This window comes from Athene noctua, chromosome 14, assembly GCF_965140245.1.
Source record: "Athene noctua chromosome 14, bAthNoc1.hap1.1, whole genome shotgun sequence".
Taxonomy (NCBI): Eukaryota; Metazoa; Chordata; class Aves; order Strigiformes; family Strigidae; genus Athene; species Athene noctua.
This window is the reverse complement of record NC_134050.1, coordinates 3,554,479-3,580,639: the sequence shown is the minus strand read 5'-3', so window position 1 is coordinate 3,580,639 and position 26,161 is coordinate 3,554,479. Positions and strand designations below refer to the sequence as shown.

General features: G+C 38.0%; 1 protein-coding gene and 1 long non-coding RNA gene across 4 annotated transcripts in view; one reads left to right on the top strand and one right to left on the bottom strand.

Moving 5' to 3' along the window:
• QSER1 (glutamine and serine rich 1) overlaps nt 1–16,344 on the top strand; it is a 45,875-nt gene extending 29,531 nt beyond the window's left edge. For 2 of the 3 annotated variants that reach the window (XM_074917807.1, XM_074917809.1), the window contains exons 6-13: nt 1,068–1,184; nt 1,794–1,927; nt 4,273–4,484; nt 6,117–6,254; nt 7,575–7,672; nt 9,268–9,420; nt 11,510–11,605; nt 12,200–16,344. In XM_074917807.1, the coding sequence (XP_074773908.1) occupies nt 1,068–1,184; nt 1,794–1,927; nt 4,273–4,484; nt 6,117–6,254; nt 7,575–7,672; nt 9,268–9,420; nt 11,510–11,605; nt 12,200–12,340 (1,089 nt within the window). In that variant the 3' untranslated portion in view covers nt 12,341–16,344. The remainder of the gene's footprint in view (nt 1–1,067; nt 1,185–1,793; nt 1,928–4,272; nt 4,485–6,116; nt 6,255–7,574; nt 7,673–9,267; nt 9,421–11,509; nt 11,606–12,199) is intronic. The other variant, XM_074917808.1, reaches the window with a different exon arrangement.
• A 2,977-nt stretch (nt 16,345–19,321) lies between these two features.
• On the bottom strand, nt 19,322–26,116 carry LOC141966153 (uncharacterized). Its single transcript, XR_012634552.1, has 3 exons — nt 25,878–26,116; nt 24,768–25,487; nt 19,322–23,018 (listed from the first exon to the last, which is right to left on the bottom strand). It is a non-coding gene; the product is annotated as an uncharacterized LOC141966153 (long non-coding RNA).
• Between the last annotated feature and the right edge of the window lie 45 nt (nt 26,117–26,161).

Below are 26,161 nucleotides of genomic sequence, written 5' to 3'. Positions count from 1 at the left end.
TGGTCCTTGTTGTCTTCGATACCTTGTTTTGTTCTGGTTTTGTTGCTTCTCCATTTTAAATGCTTCTACATGTTTACCTTTCCTTTTGTTGCTGTCATAGCCAGCAGTGTTCTTACCATTCATTTCTAATACTTCTGATTACTTGTCTATGTGCTCATCTTCTTGAGCTTAAGTTTTAAAGGAATTCATGTAGCCTTGTCACATAAGACAAGTGATACAGTTTAAAAATATTCCCTTGCCACTTACAAAACTGATTGAGATATGTTATGAAATAATTTGAAGCTTTTTAAAAATGTTATTTCTTTAGCTATTTAAGCAGTCATGAAAAAGGAACTAATACTTTATTATCTGTTTTCCAGAAAAGAGAGTTTTTTGTATTAGCAGCTTGCATGGCAGATTTACAGAGAGCTCTCATTAGAGCGAATAATGACAAATTTGTTTTTTTATTTTTCAAATAAAAAGTTAGAAACTTTTAAGCTATTAAAATAGTTTATTTTTCAAACTACGTGAAGAAGAAAATCAACTCAAAGTAATTTTTTTTTTTTAATGGTTAAGTTGAACTGAAAGTGTAGAATCTGGTTCACTTAACTCATACTGAACTATCTCTTTTCATGTTAGTGCAAGCATCGTGCTGCAGTGTACCTGGGCTTCTGCTATAGAATCTCTAGGGACCTGCAAGCTTTTTGTTAATTGCTGTGATTCTTGCATTTTTGTTTTCAAAAACGTTTCACACAGCGAAAGAATTAAAAATCGGAAAAAAGTTACATTGGTTTAAAAAATAAAGTTCTGTGGCTTAGTTGCATGCTAGTTAAGACATCACCCCATAGGCAAAGCTGGTTGTTACAACTTCATCACTCTGAAAGTAAAATTTGTATAGATTGCTTTATACTTATTGTAGTTCATGTCTTACTGTTTTGATGCAGACATCACATAGTGACTAAGGGTTTGGAATTCGGAATGACTGACTTCGATTTTGTCCCCGGGTAACTTGCTGAAAAAACGTAATGCGTAAACACTTCTGAGAGTAAAATACACTGGTTTTAGCAAATAATTTTATGTTCTTACAGGTTGCTTTGCAAACAGGAAAAGAGCCTCCAGCTATTTGGAAAGTACAGAAGGCTTTATTGCAAAAGTTTGTTCCTGAAGTGCGAGATGGACAGAGAGAGTTTGCTGCTACTAACAGTGTGAGTCTTAAAAATTCCTTATGAAGCCTCATGGGAACTGGTTTCCTTAATGGAAGTCTAGGAAACAAAATAAAACGTGATTCTGACGTATATTCTTAGCAAGCATCCTTGAGAGGAAAAAAAACCAGTTTTCTTGATTTCCTCCTACTCTAAAATTCTCTCTAGCTATATTCATGGGCAGATTCTTTGCTTTTCAGCATGAGTTCTTTGGTATCATTCAGGCTGTGCAAAGGAACAACTTTTCACAACCAGAGTAGTCAGTGGAAGCAGGCTTGTGAACCACCTTCCTCCCACAATGGGAAGGGTACAGATAGGATGCAATTTGAACAGGCAGCCCTTTGCCAGGCAGATTATCCTTTTGGGACAACACATGCGGAGAATTAAATAAAGGGAGAAAATTAAGCCCAGAGTACCTCTTGCATTATTTTCTTACTTTAAATATGTGGAAATCCATTGAAGAATTTCTTGCAAATTATAAATGCTGTAGCATGGCTCATCTTTGTATGTAAACAAGTTGCTTTGAAACTGACTTTTTTCTTAGTATTTAAATTTTTAATTGTTAAACTGAATAATTTTACCTAAGAGAAACACTTATTTATTTTTTTTTAGTATCTTGGGTATTTCGGGGATGCAAAAACAAAATACAAACGAGTGTATGTGAAGTTCATTGAAAATGCAAACAAAAAGGAATATGTCAGAGTGTGTTCAAAAAAACCACGAAGCAAGCCTGTACAGTCAGCAAGGTATTTTATTTCAATTTGTTTTTCATTTTGCCATATTGTTTTCATATTAAGAACACACCTCTTCTGATAAACAAGACTTAAAATTCAGGATTATGTTAATTCAGCTTTAAGGTAGAAACTGAAGCTGTGTGTTTTGCTTTAAGAAATGAAATACCGATTACTGCCATATCGAGACTTCTCTGCCTTGAATCTGTGGATTGCAATAATCATTCATTTTAGAGGTGTTAGGGCTCCATATGATACTTCTTTCTGTCATCTTTTGCCTTGTCACTAAATGAAGGATAGAAGCTTACAAGTGTAATGATTTTAATTTTTTGTGTACCGTTTTCTCCTATCCCGTGGACTTTGCAAGTGTAGGTATGTTTTTCTGGATTGCTTTAATGAGAGACCTGTCCCGGTATACAAGAAGTACCACGCTTTCTTCTCAGTGCTGAAAAGTTAATTTAAAACCAAAAGTTCAGGTTGAAGTTGGTTGTTGCAAGGATGGTTTTCCTTCTTTAGTATGTCCTTGCACACCGAGGGTATTTTACTTATTGCAGCTGCCTTACCCCCCTCACCCTGCCCCCAAAAGCCTTATCGCTTTCAGTCATCACATATAACTTCTATCTGTGCCTTAAAATCAGTAATTCCAGTAGTATTTGCTTTTAAACCACCAACAAGGATAAATAGAATCCAAACATCTGTCTCTCTGGAAAGCCATGTAAAAGAATGCAGGGTAAACATAGTATGGTTTTGATTATTGTAGTAAATATACTATTGGTCCTGCAAAACATTATGACTGTGTCTCTCACACAAGTACTTTGGCTATCTCCAAGATTTTCTCTGTCACCTTCCTTCTGATAAGGTTTTCACTGTCGTTCACTTGCTAAGGGTTTTGATACTGCATTTTGTGTTGACCTTTTGTGCTTTTGGAAAAGATGACAGACTCTGTATTGTACAAACTGTCATGATTTAAGGCTTAGCTTATCTTCTCACAACTTCAGAGGATATCTGAAGGCTTTCTCTCTGTATGGATTTTCAGTAATTATCATTTAAGGCAGATATGTTTTCTTCATCAGACATTAGTAAACATTAATGAAAAAAATCAGTGCTCGTCATTCAAGAAGTGACTGTGTTTTTAAGTCTAGTTTGCTCTCAAAGAAAACAATGAAAATAATCTATTTTACAAAATCTTTACAAAGAAAACAAAGAAAATAATCTATTTTACAAAATAATAATGATCTCGTTAAAACTATCTAGGATTTTGGTGCTCTTCTTTTCTTCTGCTACAGAAGACTGTTCCAGAACCCGTTCCTTCACTGCTCTGAAGCACTCCTGTCTTTTAACAAAACATGATTGTGATTAGCTTGTATCCAGATATTCTTCTCTCAGTACTGTCTTTGGCTTTTCTTTCTTTCTTTCTTTCTTTCTTTCCCTGGTGTTTTTACTGCATTATACACCTCTGGAGAGCAGTCACATCCCACCTCTGTCTTCATTTCACTAAACTGGATTAATCAAGGTCTTGTCAACTTCCTTGTCTAAGGCAGGCTTTCCATTCCTCTAATCACTCTAATATCTGTTGTCTCCATCCGTTTGGGTTTGAAATCTTCATCTCTGACGGATGACTAGAATTATTCTCAGTGTTTCAGAAGATACTAACAAGTATTCTACTGTACGTTTCACTGCTTTCCCATTTGGACAAACATCTTGCCTGGCACTTCCCAGAATTGTATTCCTCGCCATGTTCTGAAAGTTGTAATGCGTTATTAATCATAATTAATCATAAATAAAAAGTACATAACTTTTTATTTATGATGCTCCGTTTCCTGTTTGTTTTCCTGTTTTCGAGTGGTGGGAAGAGAAAGGAAAGGAGTTGTCTAGTTTCATATTCCCATCCACAAAGTCCTGCATTTTTACCTGGATTATATTCTTTTCCATCTTTGTATGGTTACGATATCCCAAATTCACTTTGTCAGTGGATCTCATTGATTACTAGCATTTATTCGAGTCTGTCAAGTCTGATTTTTTTTTTTTTCATTATATAATCAGTTTCAATATTGGCTCCAAACTCCTATAGCTTATAAGTTGCCCAATGTTAGTAGAATTCTAACTTTCTGTACATGTTTATCTAGTTATAAAATTGGAATAGTTTAATCTTCAGTAGTTGAAAATCATTGTTAAGCATTATATCAAAAATATAGTAGTAGAGTGTGTATGACCTAATTCCTAGTTACATGTGACAATGAAACAAGTATATATAATTCCATGGGGAATATATTCTGGTTAAATAAGACTACAGCTATTTTATTAATGACAAAACTTGTGTGGTAATTATTTTCATAAAGATTGTCTTCATAATATTGCAGGACTATTCATTGCAAACCTAGTAGTAGCAACAACAAAACCCCTGATCCACCGACACCAAAACCAACAGCAGCAAAAGTCTCTTCTGTGAAACCCAAAGCTAAACAGCCAAAGGTAAAGGCTGAACCACCACCAAAGAAAAGGAAAAAGTGGAAAGAAGAATTTTCATCTTCCCAGTCTGATTCTTCACCTGAGGCCCAAAGTGATGAGGATGGTGAGCAAGATACTATTGTTAGCATCTAGGCTATTTGAACTTAATTGAAAATAGTATTATAAAAATACATTGCTCAATCTTGCAATTTTTTTTTACTAGCCTCAGAAGAAAATTAAAATCTGACAGTGCCACCCAAAATTGATTTCTTCAAACGTTTTAATTGTTTGTGTATGAGCAAATGTGTGCAACTGAAACTTATGAACTTATCTCAAATGTGGTTTATCAGTTAAATAAATATATTTTTACTACTTGCTTTCTAAGACGGGTACAATTGGAGGAGGAGGAGGATCTGTGATTTGATTTTTGAATACATCTCAAGAATTGGTTTCTTCATTAATTTTCCATTGTAACTCCATGTCATGTCTTAAATAACATTCCTGCAATGCCTGTCTCCATGCAGATGTGGGCAGAATTCAGATGATGTTGTTGTTTTTTCAAAACCCAAGGAGCAAAAGCAGTTGACTTTTTGGCTGCTTCACTGCTTGTCTAAATGCCAGCTGTTCAAATGCAGCCTGCTGAGCAGATTTGCTGTTAAGACATTTGTGGTGTCTTGGAACGCTGGGATACGATGTTTGCAGTATTTCTCCAGAACAGAAGGGAATTTTTGAAGTCTACAATTATAGAGATTACCTGTGGTAGCAGATACACAGTGCATTTTGCAGGTGGTTCTGTTTATTTCCAGTACGTTTGAAGTTAATGTGTGTAGTACCCATGCTTTGTATTGCTGCATTTCCAAAGCATGTTGGCCTCTGACCTGAACTGTAGATAAGCCTAGGGTTGGTGTACTGGAACAGTGCCTCTGCTGAGGGCAGCACCTTTTAAAAAATTTTTTCAAGCAAACTTACCCAAATAACCATTAATAGGTACAACTCTCCATATTTAAAATTTCAAGTAGCCTGGTGATGAGAGTCATCCATAGAACTGTGGATATCTGAGAAAGTTTTAACAGCCTTGCTAGCTAAATTACTGCAGAATTCTGGTATTGTACATGGAGCCTATAAAAAGCTCCAGAGTGCTCACTGGTACAGATGACTAGTCCATGTGCATGTTTTAAATTGCTGTCTATGAAAAAATAAAAGTTTCCTCAGAATAAGTACAAATATGCCTACATTGCTTCACAGGTAAAATGTATGTGTTTTTTGTGAGTTGGTCAATTAAATGGGATTGACTTTGATGGTATGCAGGCTCCTAAGTGACATGAGTGCTTTTGAATGTTTTTCTGTCGGATGACTTCAGGTTTTGTGGTTTTAGGAGGTACTTGCATTGACATGAAACCTGCACTTAGGGTACTTTGCTTGACTGAAGTTATTCATTATCCCTTTTTTCTAGACTTTCATGTACAATAATAGAAAAATGTTTAAATTCCGTAAAATATTATAATCTAAATGCTGATAGTTACGAGTACTTGTACATGTTTCTACACAAAGTTTTGCCATTTGTACCAGATTAGATGCTTGCACCTGGTGTTGGCATGTGAGTATTATTTCTGGTTGCATTGAGTTTTAATCTCTTGGGATACCAGTAGGGGTCACTTGTGTTTTAAGAGAGAAACCTTGAGTTTTGAAAAACACAAATATTTGCAGGATATGGAAGGAAAAAAAAAAACAACATTGTATTCTGGTTAATTTTCAGAGCTTGTACCTCCAGCTCCCCTTGTTACTCGGTTTTTGAACACAAGAGCTATGAAAGAGACTTTTAAGAGCTACATGGAGTTGCTTGTTAGCATTGCCTTGGATCCAGACACAATGCAAGCCTTGGAAAAGAGCAATGGTACAGTATGTTTAACATTTGTATATTTTTATCAGATTTAAGGTTATTAATCAGTAAAGCAAATGTATCTTTTTTTAAAAAAAAAAAAAAAAGAAAAAACAAAAAAATCCCCACCAAACTTCTGGCTACATACCCACATCTGAAGAACATTTTATGCAAATTACTTATGTGCATGCACATATATATTTGCACTATCTCTTTGAATAATCGGAGTGATTTGGAAATACTGTTTTTTCTGCTTTGTTACATTAGGCTTGTGCTGTAAATGTCAGAACAGAGCTCTTTGTTCCTGCTGTTACGTTGCTATCTTTTAAAATCTTAGCAAACATTTATTTGAAATTGCAGTGTTTCCAGTGTGTTTAATTTCTTATGAAGAAATACCCTTATAAGTAGTTCTGATTCTTGCTACTATTAAATATTCTGGTTTTCAAACTCTGAAACTTTGAAATTCTGATCAAAGACAATCATATTCCACTTTTTCTTTGAGGACAAAATGTTTGGACTTGTATCCTGGAGTCCACTGCTGTAAATAAGTCAAAACTTCCTATTTCTCAAAATTTAGCAACACACTTATGTATAAAGATCCCAAAAGAGTAATCATTTCTTATATTATTTAGTTGCAGGCTTTTTTTTCTACTATATTCTGTCTGCCTGATTTAAAAAAAAAAAATATTTTCTAGACTCTTTTTTCCTGGTTTGCTCTGTGTATGGACACACACTTACCTCAGCGTTTCATACCTACACATTATGCCAGTAGTCCCACTAAAAGCCAAGAAATGGACTATAAGACTCCATACTGAGCCGTAGATTTTCATTCATGGCCACATACCTATGTTCAAACATATACTGTGCAATTTACAGTGCTTTATCAGATAACTTCTATCAATAAGCGCTTTCCTCAGTTTCTTTTGTTATAAATGTCAGCAGGGTCATCTTTTGTAATACGGAGTGGTGAATGTCAAAAACACATACTTGTTGTCATAAAACTGAGTTGTGTTGCACAGAATAGGATTATCTAGGAAATGGTTTGAAATTGTCTTAAGATTTATGTTCTCTATTGCTCTGTCTTCATTTTTCCCTTTCAACAAGAAAAGTCAGAAGGAGCAGGATTGCAGTCAGCAATTAAACTGCATAATATCTAGACTGGTTTAGCAGGCTGATCCAAAAAAAGAGTTTTTTTTTCTCTCATGTTTGAAATTAGTTTATGTGCAAATAGCATTACTTTTTACTTTCACATTTTATGTTAGTAGGCTGAATAGGAGTGTTGTTACTGTGTGTCTCCTAATAATCAACTGCTACTTTTTTTAATGTGTCTTTTAGACGAGCTACTTCTGCCTCACATGAGAAAAATAGATGGTATGCTGAATGACAATAGGAAAAGGCTGCTTTCCAAATTACGCTTGGATCATACTTTCAAGGTATTCTCTTTTAAATTCTAGGATTTTTTAATGTCCTAAGTCAGTCATTGAAACAGATAAAAAGCCTTTTATGTTTTCCTTCTGGTATGAAGGTACCAACTCATGCCATCCTTATTTGTCATCATAAGTGTCTGGTTAGGAAAACATGTTTGATACTCTTTAAAATTCAGGTTAATATGATGATTAATACAGGAAAGTCTGCTTCTGTTCCAGATTTAATTAAATGATTAGTTTGGATACTAGAGTTGAATGAGGCACAGAAGTGAGCAATAACAAGAAAATATCGTTATTGTTCATGAGTATTATTCAGTTGAAGTATTTTTACTATTCTGCATTGATAATGGATGAATTCGGCGCTTTTTTTTTTCCCCCACTGGATACACTTAATATGGGATATTTTAGTACTGTATTACAAACCAAATCAGACAGCAGTCAGTGTTAGGTACTTTAGCCTGTAACATTCTTTAGAGTTCTAACAGTTTATTGCATCCTTTGGGTTATAGGTTCTTATAAACAAAATTAGAAAATATTAATGCTGTTTTAATTGAAGCTTGGTAGATGAAGCATCTTAGCTGAATTGTGTAAATTTAATTTGGAAATAATTATGACCATTTTATGTCTTGTGCTCTCAAAGATGTGGAAATCACTAGTATTTTCTTCTTTATTCCCATTCAAATTTGTCTGTTTTAGGTCAGTGGTCCGGCCATGTAAACTGTTCTGGTTAATAGGAATTCTTCAGAGGAAGGCAGAAGTGGCCAAAGCCCCTTGACACTCAAAAATCAATCTTCAGGAAGGCTCTTTCAGTGGATAGAAAAACTAAATAATTTAAACCTATTGAAGTTGTTCCAGTTTGAAAGCATTGCAATGAATATTGTATATGGACAGGTTAGCTCGTTGAGGTTACTGCTACCACTATGCAACTATCTCTGCAGTAGGGTTTATAGCTTTTTACTGAGAGCTTTTTCTTATAAAGTGAAAAATAACTGATGTATATAAAGTGGTAAAAAATTACGGACAGGGGAGGTGGTTGAATTCTAGTACTGCTTGTTAAAAGACAAAAATTATCAACTTCATATTTTAATCCAACAGTCCAAATTAGGTCTGTAAGTTTGCAGCATCAATACATTTTTCTGTATGCCTGATTTTATTTTTTCCCCCTCATACGGGAGTCTAATATAAAGAAATACATGTTATTTAACTCTAAATATTAAGTGCTTAGGCATCCCCAAGTAACTTGGCCTTAGAGATTGTTGGGTAGAAATGGAATAGAAAGCATTTTAAAAGGTAAAAATTACCTAGTGGAGCCTTTTTTTTGTTCTAATGAAAGAATCACAGATGATAACCTGAGATACAATAAAAGGATCTTCTTGCCTTGAAAAATTACGGTAGTCAAGAACAGGTCATGCTTTTCAAACTGTATATGGTCGCTTGATCTGATAAAGACATCAGGTCTTTGTGGAAGAATACGTTGTTTCATAATAGGCTGCACTCTTTTAAAAGAAAAATGGCAATTTTATCAGTGGTCTGAGTGGCTGGCCATTCTTGAATTTTGCATAAATTTTTTTTTTTTTTTTTTAATTATGCTCTGTTTAAAGAACGCTTTGGAAAACTTTCCTGAACTGACAGTGATCACTCGGGATTCAAAGACAAAAAGTGGAGGAACATCTGTGTCTAAGATCAAAATGAATGGTAAAGCTTACAACAAGAAAACACTGAGGGCTTCTAAATCAAGCACTAAATTAGCACAGGTAAGGTTGAGAGGGCTTATTGCTGCCACCATCTGACTTGTGATATCATAACCACATTTATCTAAAATACTGCTTCATGTATTATGGTTTTTTGGTAGATGTATCAAAATAGAAAATCTTTGTTGCATGAGGTGCTTTTTCTGTAACAAGGGAATGTTAAAAAACATTTCATATAATCACAGAATGGTTTGGGTTGGAAGGGACCTTAAAGACCATCTAGTCCCACCCCCCTGCCATGGGCAGGGCCACCTTCCACCAGCCCAGGTTACCCAAAGCCCCGTCCAACCCGGCCTTGAACCCTTCCAGGGAGGGGGCAGCCACAGCTTCTCTGGGCAACCTGTGCCAGGGCCTCACCACCCTCACAGGGAAGAATTTCTTCCTTATAGCTAATGTAAATCTACCCTTTTTCAATTTAAAACTGTAACCCCTCATCCTATCCCTACACCCCCTGATACAGAGTCCCTCCCCAGCTTTCCTGTACCCCCTTTAAATACTAGAATGATGCTGTAAGGTCTCCCTGGAGTCTTCCTCAGCGCTGAACCTTGGGAGAAAGGTCTGGGCACGTCCTGCAGCCCAAGGTCTGCACTGCAGCCTCTCCCTTCAGCACCTCTGCCTGGGGGAGGCATTGGCCACAGCGGGGGTAGATGGTGCAGCCTTTGCTCTCAGAGGAGTGCCCGCCACCCTGCCCTGAGGGTCAGGTGGGATGAGTGCCCTTGGCCTGCGCAGATGGTCACAGAACATTGCTGGGTTATGTGGACTTCAGGCCTCTCCACTTGGCCCGTGTATTGCCCCTCCTTCAGTGAGGTGCCCTCCCTTGCAAACTGCTGGGAAAACTGACACACCGTGCTCAGGCTGCTTCAAAACCAGTGTATTAAATCATTGGTTCAATTCATCTGTAAAACAGAGTTATATTCCAGTAGGAAGACAAAATACACTAAGTAATTTCATAGTTATTCCTCTAAGTTCTGTATTTAGACTCAGATGCTCTTATCCTGTATATTTATACAGCAAGTCTTCTGTAGCAACTACTTAAAGTAGTAGTGTGGGGCTTCCCTTATGTAGGCAGCAGTCGGGAGGTGTAGTTGGATGGGAAGGGAGAGGTGAGCTCTGCTGTTGCTGTGCTTCTCACCCGTTGTAACGTATCAAACAGCAGAGCCCCGCTAGAGCCTGTCTGCTTCTGTCACCACCAGAACAAGGACTGAATGTCAGACCCCGTTTCTGTGCAGCACTCAGCCTCCTGAACTGCTCCTGAAGCAGTAACATTTTGCCTTCAACATTACAGTTGTGGTAAAATCACTGTGTAGCTCATAATGAGCTCCTTAAAGTTGCTGCAAAAATCTCTAAGTGATACAATGCCTTCTAGATCAAAAATGAAAAATTCATGTTAATACTGTAAAAACTGAGACTAGATAACACTTTTTAAAAATTTAGGCCTTTATTGCTACTTTCCTCATTTCCCATGACAGAATGAAGCCGTGTATCTTAAATTTTAATTAAAAGGTTTTAAAAAGTAACACGGTAAAGCTTGAGATGTACAGTTGTTTATCTCCATAGCATTCCTAGGGAACGTTTTAACTAGATTTTGCTAGGTACTGGCTTGCATAGGCTTATCTCCCAGCAGTAAATGGTGGCTGGATTAATGACCTGTAAGTACAGCCACACTCATACTTCTTGCCAAGGTAACGTAAAGTGTCAGATAACTATAAATCAGCTCCTCTGAAGCACAAGCTGTATGCTTTTTTGCGATGATACCCATCGATCTGGTAGGAAAATAGTTAAGCTTTGGTAATCCTTGCGGTAATTCTTGCGAACGGGGTGTCTTACCCTTTGTAGACTTGCAGCGCATTCAGGGTAAAAAGCATTCTTAAACCTAGTTTTGATAAAATAACTTGGTAGAGAAAGTGGAAATGGGAGATAATTGTGATGTAATATAAATTACAGTGTACCAAAATATGTCAAAGCAATTATTTGAATGAAGTGCTCCATTTCCGAATTGTCGAAAACAAATTTGTTTACAGAAGAAAATGTCTGTCATATCTCTGTCTTGGAAAATAACATGAATTTACCTGAAATAACTGTTCTTTTGCAGGAGTTTACGGTAGATCCAGAAAAAATACAGTTGTATTCTTTGTATCACTCACTCCATCATTATAAATATCACATATATCTAACGTGTAAAGAAGAGGTAAGTATTGTTCTCTCTGACATAATTTTGTATTCATTGGGGGAATTTATAGAGGGAACTGAGTCCAACTAGAGGGACTGTTCTTCTCCTCTAGGTAAATGAGTATGGATTGTGGCCTCCTATTTGAGTTATCCTTTGCCATAAAAATTTATGCTGAGCATATATGTTGCCCCTTAGGGGCACTCTGCCCAGAACATGCACATATGAGACTTACAGGGTTTGTGTGAAATCAGTTTCCCTCAGGATAGGTAAGCGTTCTTCGCTGTTACCCAAAATAAACAAAACAGAATTTATCAGTGTGTGTAACTCCTCAGATCTAGGACTACTTTTTGTCTTGGAATGCCCACTCCTTTATTTTTTTCCTGCAAATCCTTGGTGGAAATATGCCAGGTAGCAGAAATACAAGAGTTGAGCTCTGGCTCGGTTGTTAAGAAACGCATTTTGGGGGGCATTTTTCCCTTGTTTTTAAAGCTTAAAGGCTTTTTCCCAAAGAAGGTGTGTGTTTAATTATAACAACAAAAATTCTGAAATGCTGACAGCCTAACATGTATATCCATCTCTCTCTCTCTCTCCTGCTTCTCTTTTTTTAAATAGATTTCTTCTGTTCAGAAGAAGAGTGCAGATCTAGGACAGGAAGAGATTGTGCAGCTGTGCATGAAAAATATAAAATGGGTGGAGGATCTTTTTGAAAAGTTTGGTGAACTTTTGAATCATGTCCAGCAGAAATGCTCATAACAAAAATGTATCCCAAATCTTCCATTTCTCTACGGCACTAACCTGATGGAACAGAAAGCTCAGAGAGAGGCTCTGATTTCTTTCACAATGCCAGACTGCGTTCTTGTTTGTAGCCATTTTATTTCTCTTTATGGAACTTTGTGCCTTGGCTCTTGCTAAGGAAAAGTGATGCTGCCAAGGAAATCAGTCCTTTGGAGATGGAACTAAACATAAACGTAACCACATTTTTAACCTGAAGAATTATTTTCTATTTTGTAAACTATCGGATAACTTAGTTTTATTTTCAGAAATGTTTTTGACAAGTGATAAAGCATGCACTACATATACTTTTTTCTTTATTGCTAAAAAGATAACAACACTTAAAATACTACAGATTTTTCCATCCCTGGCTAAGCAACAGAAAAGTCGGCGTTGGGGTGAACTAATTTTTACATGTCTGGCCACCAAATTTAGGATTTTGTACATTTTGTGAACAGAGCCGGAGTGACATCAGTTTCTGCGTACGTATATTGCCATCATAAAATCCAGAAATGTCATTATGCTTTATGGACTCCTTTTACTATTGTCATGTTCAGGAGACTGAACATGGAGTTGGTGCAATCCTATGACTGCTTTTTGTGTCAAATTATATTGTAATGAAAGACAATGACCTTAACTATTTTCCCTGTTTTGAAGAAAAAAAAAAAATATTTTCCTTTATACTGTGTTTTTTTTTCTTTTGGAAAGAAAATTTCAATTGTACATTTTATCTCACTAATAGTTGTATTTTTCACAGAGAAAATATTGTGGTTAAAATTGTTTCATGTATCTTTGTAATACACTTTCCATTGTTTTCAGTAAAACCTATTCATTTATATGTTGATTTCATATTGTAAACTATATATCTCGAGGTAACCCTTTTGTTTATACAGGTTTGCTTCAGTGTTAACCAGAATAATGCATACTAGACTAGTTTTGCTTTAAGTGTAGTTGTGTTAGACACTGCAATTATTTTCTGATACGTGAAAATAAATTTCTTACTAAACTAGCACTTGATTAACTGAGAGTTTAAATGAAGAGCTACTACACTTTGTCAACAAAGATTGATGATTGACTAGACTATATGCAGTGTTAAACACAGCTTACATAATTGTTTGTAGAACTGGCAGTTGCAGAGCTGTTCTCTTTTTGGTGCCTTTCAAGTCTTCAGACATCTTTGTAGCTTTTTTTTTTCCCCTCCAGTTTGTTAACAGTTAGTAGTGCCACTAGTCACACTCAGACAATGAATGTAATGGGCTCTAATCAGGAGAACATTTTCTTTAAATTTGCCAACAGAATGCCTTACTGAGTCATTCGGAATGGATATGTGCTCTACTGGCGTCCTAAAAAAATAGTCATGTCAGTCTTTTTTCAGATAATGTAGGAAAAAAAAAAAATTCATTCCTTTATCCTTTCACTGCCACTTAGTGCCTTAATTTCAGCCAAGAAAGCAGGGTTCACTACTCATTGGCCAAATGAAATAATGTTCATTGCCATGTGACCTTTTCTCCCATTATCTGTTTTGATTCTATTTAGTTGTAAAATATTCATTAGCCCTTAGAACTATAAAGAGTTTAATGAATAGATGTGAAAATGAAATGATTTGATCTTGAGTAATCAAATAGAGGTTTGAATATTAAAGTATGTACAGAATTTTAGCTAATTAGTTTTAGAACCTTGTAGGATGTTTACCATATTTCCAAAGCTTTTCATATTTTGAAAGCAATAATTCTCCTTTACCACTTGTATGCAGACTACAGTGAACAGAAATGGGTATGTGCCCTTACCTTTTTTTAAAGCCTCTTCATAGTGGTTTTGCTTTAAAAAGGGAGGTCACTACCATGTTAATAGATGTGTTGTGTTACAGCTATGTCTACTATAATCAAGGAGAGCGAGATGGGTTTTGGTTTAGGAAGAATGCGCAGATTGTTGGAGCAATCCTGAAGCTAATTCATTTTCACAGGGATGAGGAGTTGCTGTTGTTTCAGTCATATGGCGTTGAATCTGGTAGGAGCTAGAGTTTATACGGTGAAACCAAATATCAGAGTTACCAACGTTGGTCGCAATCAGCTAAAATTATTTTAATGTAAATATGCACACTGGAGATATAGTAGAAATGTGCCTGGTATACTTTTTAATTGATAGTGGGGGTTCCCAAATTTACTTAGTGTATTCCCTTATTGGTGGGGGTGGCTGGCAGCGTGTGTAGATTCAGAAGAGGTATTTACTTGCCCTGGCAGAGTTCTGTTGTCACATTAGTGATGTGCACAGCACAATTTGGGAATTCCTAATCTGTAGTTTTAAAAATGGTTAGGATGCAGACAGAGGGAACAATCAAGTTGGCTCCTGGATGGTATAGGAAAGAACTCATCAGATTTTGTGTCTCGCACGTCGCTTCCTAATATGACTACGAAGCAACTAATTGAGAGGGGTCTCTGTGCTTTCTAAATGATTTCTATACTGCTACTGTATATTTTAGATTTTTGAATCTAGAAGTAGCTTTAGGAAGCTGCTTGTTTTAATCCAAGTCCTTAGAAGCTGAAAAAAGAATTGAGAGGCTTTTGGAGTAGCTTGTCCCTATTTAAAAAGAAGGTAATTTTAGCAACGACCATTTAAAAAAAAAAAAACAAACAACAAAACACAACACAAACAAAACAACAAACCGGCCAGGATGCTCTGCACTGCCATAGAAGGTGACCTGGCTTATTTTTGGCTGTTTTATTCCCAAGGCCAGTTAAACAAGCACTGTGCCTGTAGAAGACAGGAAAAACCTGTCTTGAATAAAAGTAACTACCCCAGGCTATTAAAGATTAATATAATGGAGCTTCCATCTTTGTTCAGGGCTGCAAAAATGGTGGCTGGATTATTAATTTACCAAATTAGAATAAGTAAAAAACATGAAACTCTCAAGTGTGTTGAAGGATCATAAATCAAAATAAAGCTTTGTTAGTGGGATTGAAGAGGGTTTTTTTTATACTGAAGCAAACTTAGAAAAAAGTTAATGTACAAATTACTTTTTTGCACAAATACTTTGCTTTGTTGTATTTTAGATAATTAATTCTGCACCCACACCTCAGTCTTTTTTTTTTTATTTTAAAGTAACAATGAGGTCTTCATCCCTTAACATCAGACAGTGGAAATTGAGCACTCACTTGACTGCAAGAGAAGATGTACTAGGAAGGAACAAAACCCTCCTTAGACTATGAATTAACCAAACAGAAATTAAACTAATTGCATGATGAATTATTTGGGTTTTAATTCCACCTTTTTTTCTTTAGTATGACATCCCTGTATACGTTGTGTTGTTTTTATTGAAATACAGTATTTCTCTTAAAGGCAGGTTTTCTTTGAGATGCTACTTCCAAAGTTTTGTTAGCAAAAAATCAGAGACACAATTGGGTTGAGAAATTGTTTCTGAAAATGGCTAAGGACTTTAGGGTCTTTGAAGTTCTGTGGCATGTATTGTATTCATATATTGTCAAAATGAAATACTACTTTTTAAAAAGTCAGATCTTACAGGCTGTCTTCCAAGTAAATGATTTCCCTAGGGAAATATATTTTAAATATTATTTAAATATTTACTACTATTTAAAACAATTTTAAAACAGAAAAGCTAAAACTATGGTCACAAAAGGTCAGTGTGTCATCAATCATTTCTTATTTCAGTGCCAACACTTGACATGTGGTCTCTCTTACCCTATTACATACCTGTGCGTTACACAATGCACATTCTGCCATATCTTATCGTTTAAGCTAATATTAACATGTCATTGTTAACGAATGCATGTTTTTTTTTCTGCATATCTCTTCTACATATGGCAAAAAATGAAGCTAGGGCTAATTAAGAGACACTTTATGCATTCTTAGTCCAGATTTTCAGGTGGTCCGTAATAACAATGTATGGAAATGTGAAAAAGGACAGTTTTGTACCATTGATGATGTTATTAACTAAACCCATTAAAGTGAAAACACTTTTTAAACAAAAATCTTATAACGCTTAGTCATTTATTATTAAAATACAAAGTCTTGAGAAGTTAGATTGTTGGAAGAAAATTGGCAGTTTTGACTACGTTTTCTGATCTCAATATGAAGAAATGCAGTTGTAGGGTTTGGGTGGGGTTTTTTCATGATACTGCATGGATTAAGTGTGTCTGCTTTATCTGGGATTTTTTTTTTTTATTTTTGTGGGTTCTAAATGCTGTAAATTAATTTTCACGATATGTCTGCCAGGTCTTAAACTGCCGTGGTAAGTGAGGAGCCAGACAAGTAGGGTAAGAGAGAGACTACTGCTGTGATTCAGGTGGTTTTTAGCTGTGCTATTTTCTTTTGTTCTTTTTCTTGCTAAACTAGAATATCATCTCTATGTACCTATGGGAAGAAATGGTGCTGTAGAGGGTTTTAGTTTTGTTTTGCTTTTTTTCCTCCAATTACAATGAATTGCTTTGGATACTTTCCCATGAGTATTTTCCCATGCTCTGAGGGCTGAAGTCCAATGGTGTGGTTATTGGCCATAAGATACACAGCGAGCATTCCCTGAGCCACTTACAGATAAAGGTGAATCTGAAGGGCTGGAATATTTTTTTTAATGGTCCTCTGTGTAAGAGTTCCTTCCCATACCAAGATGAGTATAAAATGAGACACTTGCCCCTGGAGTTGATTGTTGTTTTCCCAAAAAAACACTGGGAAGTGGGTAGGCACAGAGAATGTCCCATTGCAGTGTGGAAGCTGAAGCTTTTGATACTGCATTCCAGATACAAGTTATAATTTATTAAGTGGGTTTTTTATTATTTTTTTTTAAAAAAAAGGGGGGAAAGCTGAATATATGCAGCTTTTTAAAGAACAGCAGCTCCTACTATTAGCAATTTGTTGGTAAGTATCCTAGGCATTCAGAATAACTTATTCTGTATTAGGTATTTGTCTATCCTGTAGAAAACCTAACAGATCTTTGTTTCATTTCCAGAAACTAAAGAACAGAAAACTGTCTTAAAATTCTTCTAATTTGATCTCCTATAACAACACAGTAGTAAATACAGAGAACAAGCTATTTATAGAGGAGAAAAATAAAAGGTGAGTCAGGGAAAACAGCAAACAAAGAGTACCCAGCCCTACAAAAGTTTATCTTATTTGTCCTGGCTATGTCTTAGATGTCTGATTTTAAAGTGTCACTGTACTGTTTCTTTTGTGCGTGTGTTTAGTTCTGGTTGTTTTTTTCTTGGGTTTTTTTTTAGCTACCTGATGTACAAAGGGCAGAGGGAAGTAGCAATAACAGCAGTGCCCACGAGCAGGACCGAAGGAGCTGTTATGGCCACTCCCTTTAGGAAAACAGAATCTGTTGGGAAGGCTCATATACGTATGTGTTGGTTCATATTGGAGGAATCTGAAGGAGAAAAGGGGTGGGAAGTGGGAACAAACATGGGTCAGATGTGGGAGGACATCAGAAAGGAAGAATAATTTGGAAAGGGTGAGGCTAGGGGAGCTTTTGGAGTGGAGGTGGTTGAGGAGCAGAGGGTGTAGAAGTCGTGAGCAGTACTAGTTAGGAAATGGCTTCAATTAGGCAGGCAGCAACGTATACACTTGCCTGAAAAGCAATGACAAGCCAGCAGTGTGATCTGGTGGCAGGTGGGCATTCCTAGCAGAGGGTCCCACCAGAGGGCTGTTAGTATTTGGCCACACACAGTGGCTGTATAGGATTAATCCAGTCTAGTCCTAATGCTGCCTTTTGTTTTGCTAGAAGAAAGTTTTCTTCCATTTTGAAAAGCATGGGTGCCATCATATCTCTGCAGAGCAGCACTGGTTTTTCATTGCCTCCTACTGCAATCCATTTCTGACTGTGTATTAATGGACTATGGTTCCTAGTCAGGTTTGTCCTCTATTGTCAAGGTTTCAATAAGGATAAGGAGAGCAAAATCCCTTTTAAGAAGTATTTCTATTGCAATCATCTGAGACAAGAATACAGGTATATCATCAAAAGTTTGGCATTTATCTTTCTTCAGATGTTCCATGTGAAGGGTTAAAAAAACCCCCGTTTGGACTGTGTCATAGCATGGTTGGATTTTTCTCTGTGTGCAGAGTGTTTGAATGATGATCATTCCAAATAAAAACAAAAAATGCTACAGCCCTGTGCAAATTGGGACTTTGACACAGCTAAAGGAATTTATTTGGAAATAAGTTGCTAGTATTATAATCAATCCACTCGGGTCTGGTACCTTGATGTAGATGAATGTGTGCATGGTAAGCATTTCCTGAAATAGCCGTTAGGAGAGGGGCATTGAGGTAAGTGAGCATTAGTGAGAACAGGAGTAATAGGAAAATGTGTGGGTAACCATGCTAGCGGTAAGCTAAACTGTAAAATTTCCATTCAGTATACTGTTAATATCTATTAACTTTAAAATACTGTAACTGAGTCCTAATCGAACGTGCTGAGGAGTTCACTATTAATCACATAGTTTGTGTAAGAGCTTCAGAACTGGAGTATTTATCTTCAAGACACACCGGATGTTTACACACATAGGATAATTTTAATTGTGTTTCTGATCCTGGGCGTATGATAAAGGTTATAGATTGTAGCAGCCAGTCTTGACTCCAGCTACTATGCTTAGCCTTAAAACCTCAATTTAAAATGCTGTGGTTAACTTTTCATAGGTGTTTTTGGTTTAAATTATGATTAAATTAAGTCTGTCTTTATTCTACATGTGTTACTTGAGTGTTAACACTTGATGTGTTACCTTGAAGTGTATGATTGGGAGTACATGCTGTAGCCCTCTAAGGCTTCCAGGGCTTGTGATAGCAAAGCCTTTTAAGTAAAATTATGTTATTTGGCATCATCCTTTCTAACTGCGGTGGGTGCCAGCGTGATTTGTCTGTGCATTATCTACGTATTGTGTATTTTTCTGTGGCAACAGAAGGTAAACGGTATGGTAATTGAATAAAAGCTGAATCGTCAATGTTTTATCGTGCGGTTAGGTCAAATTGGTAACTCATTCAAAGCTTTGGGAGAGTAAGGATTTAGATCTGTTCTCTAAGTAAAGCAGGTTTGGTGTTTCTGAACCCCCCGAGATTTTTGTGGTGGGTCAGCATGTAGGAATTACTATCCCTACCGCTTTGGTAACAGAAGAAAGTAGGTGAATGCTCTCTATTTGCTTCAGTGCAAGGTCCAGCAACTTTGTTTAAACAGCCAGAGAGTTAGTTTGACCACAGTCAATGGACTTTGCACTTAAGGAGTTGAAGAGAAAGCTTGCATGTTCCGTGAGAATCCAAGTGTCTCAATTCTGGAACAAGCTGCTTAAAAAAAAAAAAAAAAGTAATAAGAAGTGCTCAGCCGGGGTTTGTTACTTTCTCTCTGACATCACCTCTGCAAGTTCTCATTCTGAGTTTTAGTAGCAAGGCTCTCTGCAGGGTACTTCCAGGGCCATTTTCCCATCCTAAACTGTGGGCCTGGCAAAACATGGCATAATTGAGTTTGGTGGCCCCAGCACATTGTACAGTAACGTACGAGGTGAATTACAGATTCCTGCTTGTAGCATATATTAACAGTAAGACTGATCCTCTGCTCTCGAATACAGGCTTTGCATTCAGTGTAAATATAATTGGTATGTAGCTGTTTTCTAAAGAAGTCCAAAGAAATGGTCAAAATCAGGAATTCAGTTATATTTGGCAAATCCATTTAGAGTTCTCACTTTTTCCCCTTTTACTGATGAGGAACTTCTGTCCCATTAAGCTGGTGCCACTAGTGGCTGTTTCCTTTGGGAGTAGGGATATGAAACTCCCTGGTAGATTAAGAAGTTAGAACCTCACCGTGCTGGAAATCACTGCTCATTCTGCTGGACTTCCACAGGCTCTCCACAATTGTACGAACTGATGAGAGCTGCTCCCCTAATCCTTTGTGAACATACCTAAAGCCACTTTCAGTGGTACCCTAAGTGAGTGTATTTGGGTTTGTGTTGTGCATACGGGAGCTCTCATTTAGTCAGTTACTGCAGCTCACCTGAGAAATGGTAATGCTCGGCTGGGCAGATGGTAGCTTCTCACCTTTCAATTATTTGTATCCGATTGTACTTGCTCATTCTGGTTGAACAGGTTTCTGGTGTCTAGATGACAGTAAGTCTTTATCCAAACAGTGTCGCTAGGACCATGCCATCCTGTGCCCATTTAAGCATGCCGTATTAAATCTCTGCTTCTAATATATAATCATTCTTGAGTGTCTCAGAGATCTTCTGCAAGAGGAAAAGCTAAAAAATCGGTTTAAGACAATATTCCTTCGTATTTATTAAGACTGAGCAGCAGAGGCTTGTCCCTGCGGTTTTGGTGACATCGCTAGCAGTCTTTGCCCTGTACCCTTCCTTGCAGTAAGCCATCTCGAGTCGCTCTGTCTGCGGCTGGCTCCCTGCAGGCAGTGTGCTGGAGCCTGGCTCGGGGCACAGCCCCGCGGGCTGGCACGCTGCCTCCTGCCCTCCGCTTGCCACGGCCCTGCTTGGGCCCGCAGCCGCAGCGGGGTTCCAGCCCAGGCATGGAAGGATTGCGCTCCTCAACAATGCGCCCTTTGTCGATTCAAACGGTCATCCAGAAGCTTCTGTCCTGGGAACTTGTTTATTGTTCCAGGGCTCTTCAAAAATGCGAGGGTGGAATCCTTACAGATTTCACATCGGTATGAAATACTGACCTTTGCGTGTTGGCAGTCAATTGTACCTGTGCCCGAGCAAGAGTGTGCTGCAGGTGGCCTCTGCACGGTGGGGCAGGTTGAATGGTGCGGGCTGGCATCACTGCCTCCCACAGAACCTTCTGCTACCTGAGCTTTTGGAATCTGAATGTAGATGGGAAATTGGGCCGAAGCAGAGTGACTTTGTGAATAAACTGCTCTGCGTCGTAAGGGAGAGTGTCAGTCCTCTCCAACCCACCGAGTTCAGCCCCAAGCAAACCTCTCGCTCTCTTTAGCACCAACAGCAGAGCGTGTGACTTGGTAATAAGGCAGATTCACTGCAGCAGTTGTTTCAGCTTCCTTCATACCCGTCTAGTGTATCAAATAGCCTTTTGCAATCTGATATTGTATGAATAGCTGTTCATTTTCGTAAATTTGAGACGAACAGAGGTGGAAGAGAGAGTTTTCTGAATTTTATTCCAGTATTAAAACCCAACATACTGGACTTTATCTTCATGCAATGAAGTAGAAGAGATTTGATAATGTTATGATAATTGTAACTTAAAAAAAATAGTATTTTCTATAACTGAAGCTGTTGATTTTCCCTTACATGAGTATCTTTATGTGACAATGAGCCATATATTGAAATGTAATTTGTCTCATAATTTGTGAATGGAATGGAGCAATATTTTAAGGGTTACTGTTTAAAATGTTCTCCTTTCATCAACTTCAGCACTGCAGTGAATATGGGCATTGTTGATATTTAAGTGGGGAAACAACAAAAGAGTAACTGTTCTAAATAACTGGAATATTTTTCTGAATTTTTATGGTAATTATTAATTGCTATACTTTTTCAGAAACAGCCATAAAGATTGGGTTTGATAGATCCTTGCGATTACGGCAATAAAATTTTTATGTCTATATAAATTCAAGATGTGTTGACATACACTAAATCTTTAAAGCTTATATTGTTATGGGAAGACATTTGAAATCTAAAGAAAAAGGTTGGTGTAAGAGAGAGCCTTCTATAGTCTGAAAAATTTATCAGATGTCAGATTAGCATTTGAAATGCACAGTTCTGTGTTAATCCTTCAGAAAAGTGGGATCTAAATTACTTTGAAAATAAGAAATGGGATAGTTTTTCTCTGCAAGAACCCCTCTTTATTGCATAGTCAGTTTTCAGTGACAAATCAACATTTTTTTTTTAATTTTTTGGCACTTAAAATGTGAATAATAATTGGAGCATTGAACATTTCTTCGGTTGAGAACATTTTATCTTCCAGGTTTGCAATCCTTTCAGTTTTTCTAAAAATTTTGAAATTGAAACAGCCTTTCTCTTTTGTTTCTTTCAAGAATTCATAACATTTCCTAATCACTTAACAAAGCATTGATCTGCTATAGATAAAACAGTATATTTTCTATTAATATGCCTCCATCTTTTTTAGGCAACAAAGCCTCCAACATTTGTCGTTTCAATAATGATACTGAAAGACTTAATCACACAGTCTTTTTTTTTTTTTTTTTTTACCTTGTAAGGTCTTGTATTAATTTAGATCTCCTCCTTTTGTGCCCAGAACACCTGGAAATTACAGGTGCTCTCACATTACTGGTTGGCTGTCCAGTTTCCAGGTTCGCTATGGTAAATGCTAGACAGCACTTCACACCAAGGCATGCACCACTTTCTCACTTTGTGATGGTATAAGTTTACATTTTGCTTTCTTTTTCCCCATAATCAGAGAAGACCTGAATGTGGGTCTTTATCCTTTAGCATCATCTTTATCCTCAAGCAAACACTTGACAGGAGTAAGTGAATCACATCCTGAGCAGCACACATGCCTGAAATTGTGGCTGTTGAACTTAGACACTCTGTTTCTGCTGTGTGCTTCTAATTAAACCGTACAGTTCTTACATAAGACTCTTCTTATGTAGAGATACATATTCTTGAAAACTTAAGTTCGTAAATTCTTCAAAACGTAGGCCATTCTCTCAATCCTGTTGCAGTTGGTGGGAGTATTTCTAGATGACCTGGAAATAAACAAATAGATTTTTCTTTCGCTGTTCCTCGCCACAGAAGTTCTTTGTGACAGTTTCAAAGCATCTGATACAACTGTAGAAATTAGGACCTGGTTGGATAATTTGTTAAAAATACATTTATTTCTTTTTGCCATAACTAAATCACAATTGTTCTGTGCAGCTTCACATAACATTATTAGATGGAGAGCCAACAGTAAAGCTTTCTGTACCATCACACTTCCTTCACTGGTGCTGTTTACAATCTCCCTTGCAGACCTACGCCCTGCAGACCAGGTTTTGATGCATGTACCTACAGTAGCATCTGTGTCTCTATGTAGTCCTGTATTTTTCAGTGAAACTGCTTCTGGAGCAAGGTTGCTGTTCCATGTGCACGTGAGAATGACACTACGTGGGTCCTAAGTGATTTGACGAATTAAATGAATTGTGTCTTTGTAACTGGCATTCTCTCGTGCATCCTGTGTTCAACCTCCGGGAGGCTGATTTGGGGAAAACACTGTGGAAGGTGAAGCCAAATACAGCGAGTTGCACCTTCATCCTGAGATCTTCCCACCACAGTCTAAGGAATTGCACCAGCTGAGACTGACCCTACCGGCTGCACGAGATTGCATTCTTTAAAATGACTATCTAAAAGCATCAACCAGTTATGTATATATTGATAATTATGTAAAAGTGTATCTCTGCTTTAGGAAAGCATTTTATAATAATGTTATTGTGAGAAATACTAAAAGATATATAGCATTTTCCTTAATACCAGGTACTGTTTGACAACAGCTGGCTGACCAACCCATGGCTGCCACCTGCCCCTGGAGAAACTGGTGTGTTGTGATTGTGGTCACTGTGGGGAAACATGAAAGCAAAGGCAGAAAGCCAGGGTAGACTGCTGATCACCTAGTAATAAAGTAGAAGAACAAAAATGTTACAGCCTTCTAGATTAGCAGCTCCCAGTGCATTAGCTGTGTTCCCTGTAAGACAAACCCTTCTCTGATGTAAGGCGTAATGTGCTCGTTAACATTGATACACCTCCTGTATGAAAATGTTTGTAGTTCTAAATTCTGTCAATGTTGTGGTGAACCACTGCAGAATGATTGACTGCATCACTTTTTATTTCAACAACTATGCAAAAATAAATTATTTTTAAAAGTGAAAATGAACTTGGGCATTTACTGATCTGCAGTTAATATATTTGGGCAAAGCATCAAAAAAAAGGCTAGCATCAAACTACTATGAAAGTAGGGAATGGTAAAACAATGTATCGTGGAAATCCCCACTGACCCATGCATTTTATATATATTTTTTATTAGGTTCTTAATGGCAGCAGTCAGAACAGACACCTCTGAGTCAGAACTATTTTTTTTTAAAACATCTTCCCCTCTTTCCCCAAGAAAGAATCTCTGTTTGTTACTTCCTATTGTTGAAAAACAGTATGAACTTTCATCATCATCAAATGCTACAGTTTTAATAGATCCCTTTTTCTCTGGGCTTAAGACCAGAGATTTAAGACTTCTTTATCTGAAAAACAACAGGAACTTCCACTCTTGGAGCTCCATTATTAAATACTTTATTGCTCTGGCAGTGAAACATGACGAAATGTTTGGCTACCGTAGGTTTGTAATATCTAGTTCCCTGTACCAGTTTTTCCCAGCTTCAGATGAAGTCTGTTGTTTATTCATTTGTGTATGGTGAACAATCTTAGAGTACCCTACCTTTAAGTGTGACAAATAAGGATAAAAGGAGGCTAACCTGAGCTTCAGTGGATTGCAGACACCCTGCGCTTCACACGGCTTGCACTATGGAACAGGCTCAAGTTTCACAGGGGGTTTTCCTTTACAAAGCTGCCATCAACAGTTGCATAGTCTGAGAACTCAAAATGATTTTTGGTATGGTTTGTAATATCTGTATTATTTGATCTTTAATGTGCATTATATACTTTTGAGATCGACAGGAGTGTCTGCTCCTGTTGAAATCACCCCAAAAATATGATTGAACTTGTTCTTCTAACACACTTTCACTGACTAAGAATCATCAAAATACTCCATACTTAGTTGAAAATTGTTGGATCTCTCAGCAGTCTTGCAGACAACAGAAAAAAATTTGTATTACCCTGAAAGTAAATTTATTATTTCATTCCAATAAAGAATGCCTACTGCTATAATAAACAGCTCATAAGACATCAGAGGAAAATGTCAACCAGATGTGGTTGTTCGAGCCCTACGCCCTGGTTAATTTTTCATTCACGATCACATACGAGGCCTATTCTCGGGCTAATTTATAGAAATAGAGCTGACCGGTTTGCTTTTTTTAAACTACACACTAAACAGGGGGTAATTTTACATTGTTCAGTCTAACAATGGGGGTCTATAGCCAGCGGGTAAGCAGCCAGGGTAGCACTTGCATTGCTGTCAGAAGCATCAGGGGTTTCACCGCCTGGGTGTTCCGGTGAGAGCAGAATCACAGAATCACCTGCGTTGGAAAAGACCTTGAAGATTTACCCAGTCCAACCGTGAACCTCTCCCTGACCGTTCCCAACTCCCCCAGATCCCTCAGCGCTGGCTCAGCCCGACTCTTCAACCCCTCCAGGGATCCCGGGGACTCCCCCCTGCCCTGGGCAGCCCATTCCAACGCCCAACAGCCCCTTCTGCACAGAAATCCTTCCTCAGAGCCAGCCTGACCCTGCCCTGGGCAGCTTGAGGCCAGTCCCTCTTGTCCTAGCTCTTGTTCCTTGGTTCAAGAGACTCATCCCCCTCTCTGCACCCTCCTGGCAGGGAGTTGCAGAGGGCCAGGAGGTCTCCCCTCAGCCTCCTCTGCTCCAGACTGAACCCCCCCAGTTCCCCCAGCCGCTCCCCAGCAGACCTGTGCTCCGGGCCCTCCCGCACCAGAGCCGCCAGGCGCGTGAACGCCAGCTCTCTGCTGCGTGTCGTCCCTCTCCGAAGGCAGTCGCTCGTCACGGATCCCGCTGGTGCCCGCATTCTCTGAGGCCAAACCACGGCGACCCTTTTGCCCGCGGCTCGGGCCGGGCCCGGCCGTGGCGGCGGCGGCCGAAGGGCCCCACAGCTCTCCGTGCCTCGCGGCGGAACCCCGGCCGCACGCGGGCGGCCCTTCAGCCGCCGCCGCGCACGCCCCGCCCCCGGGGCGCG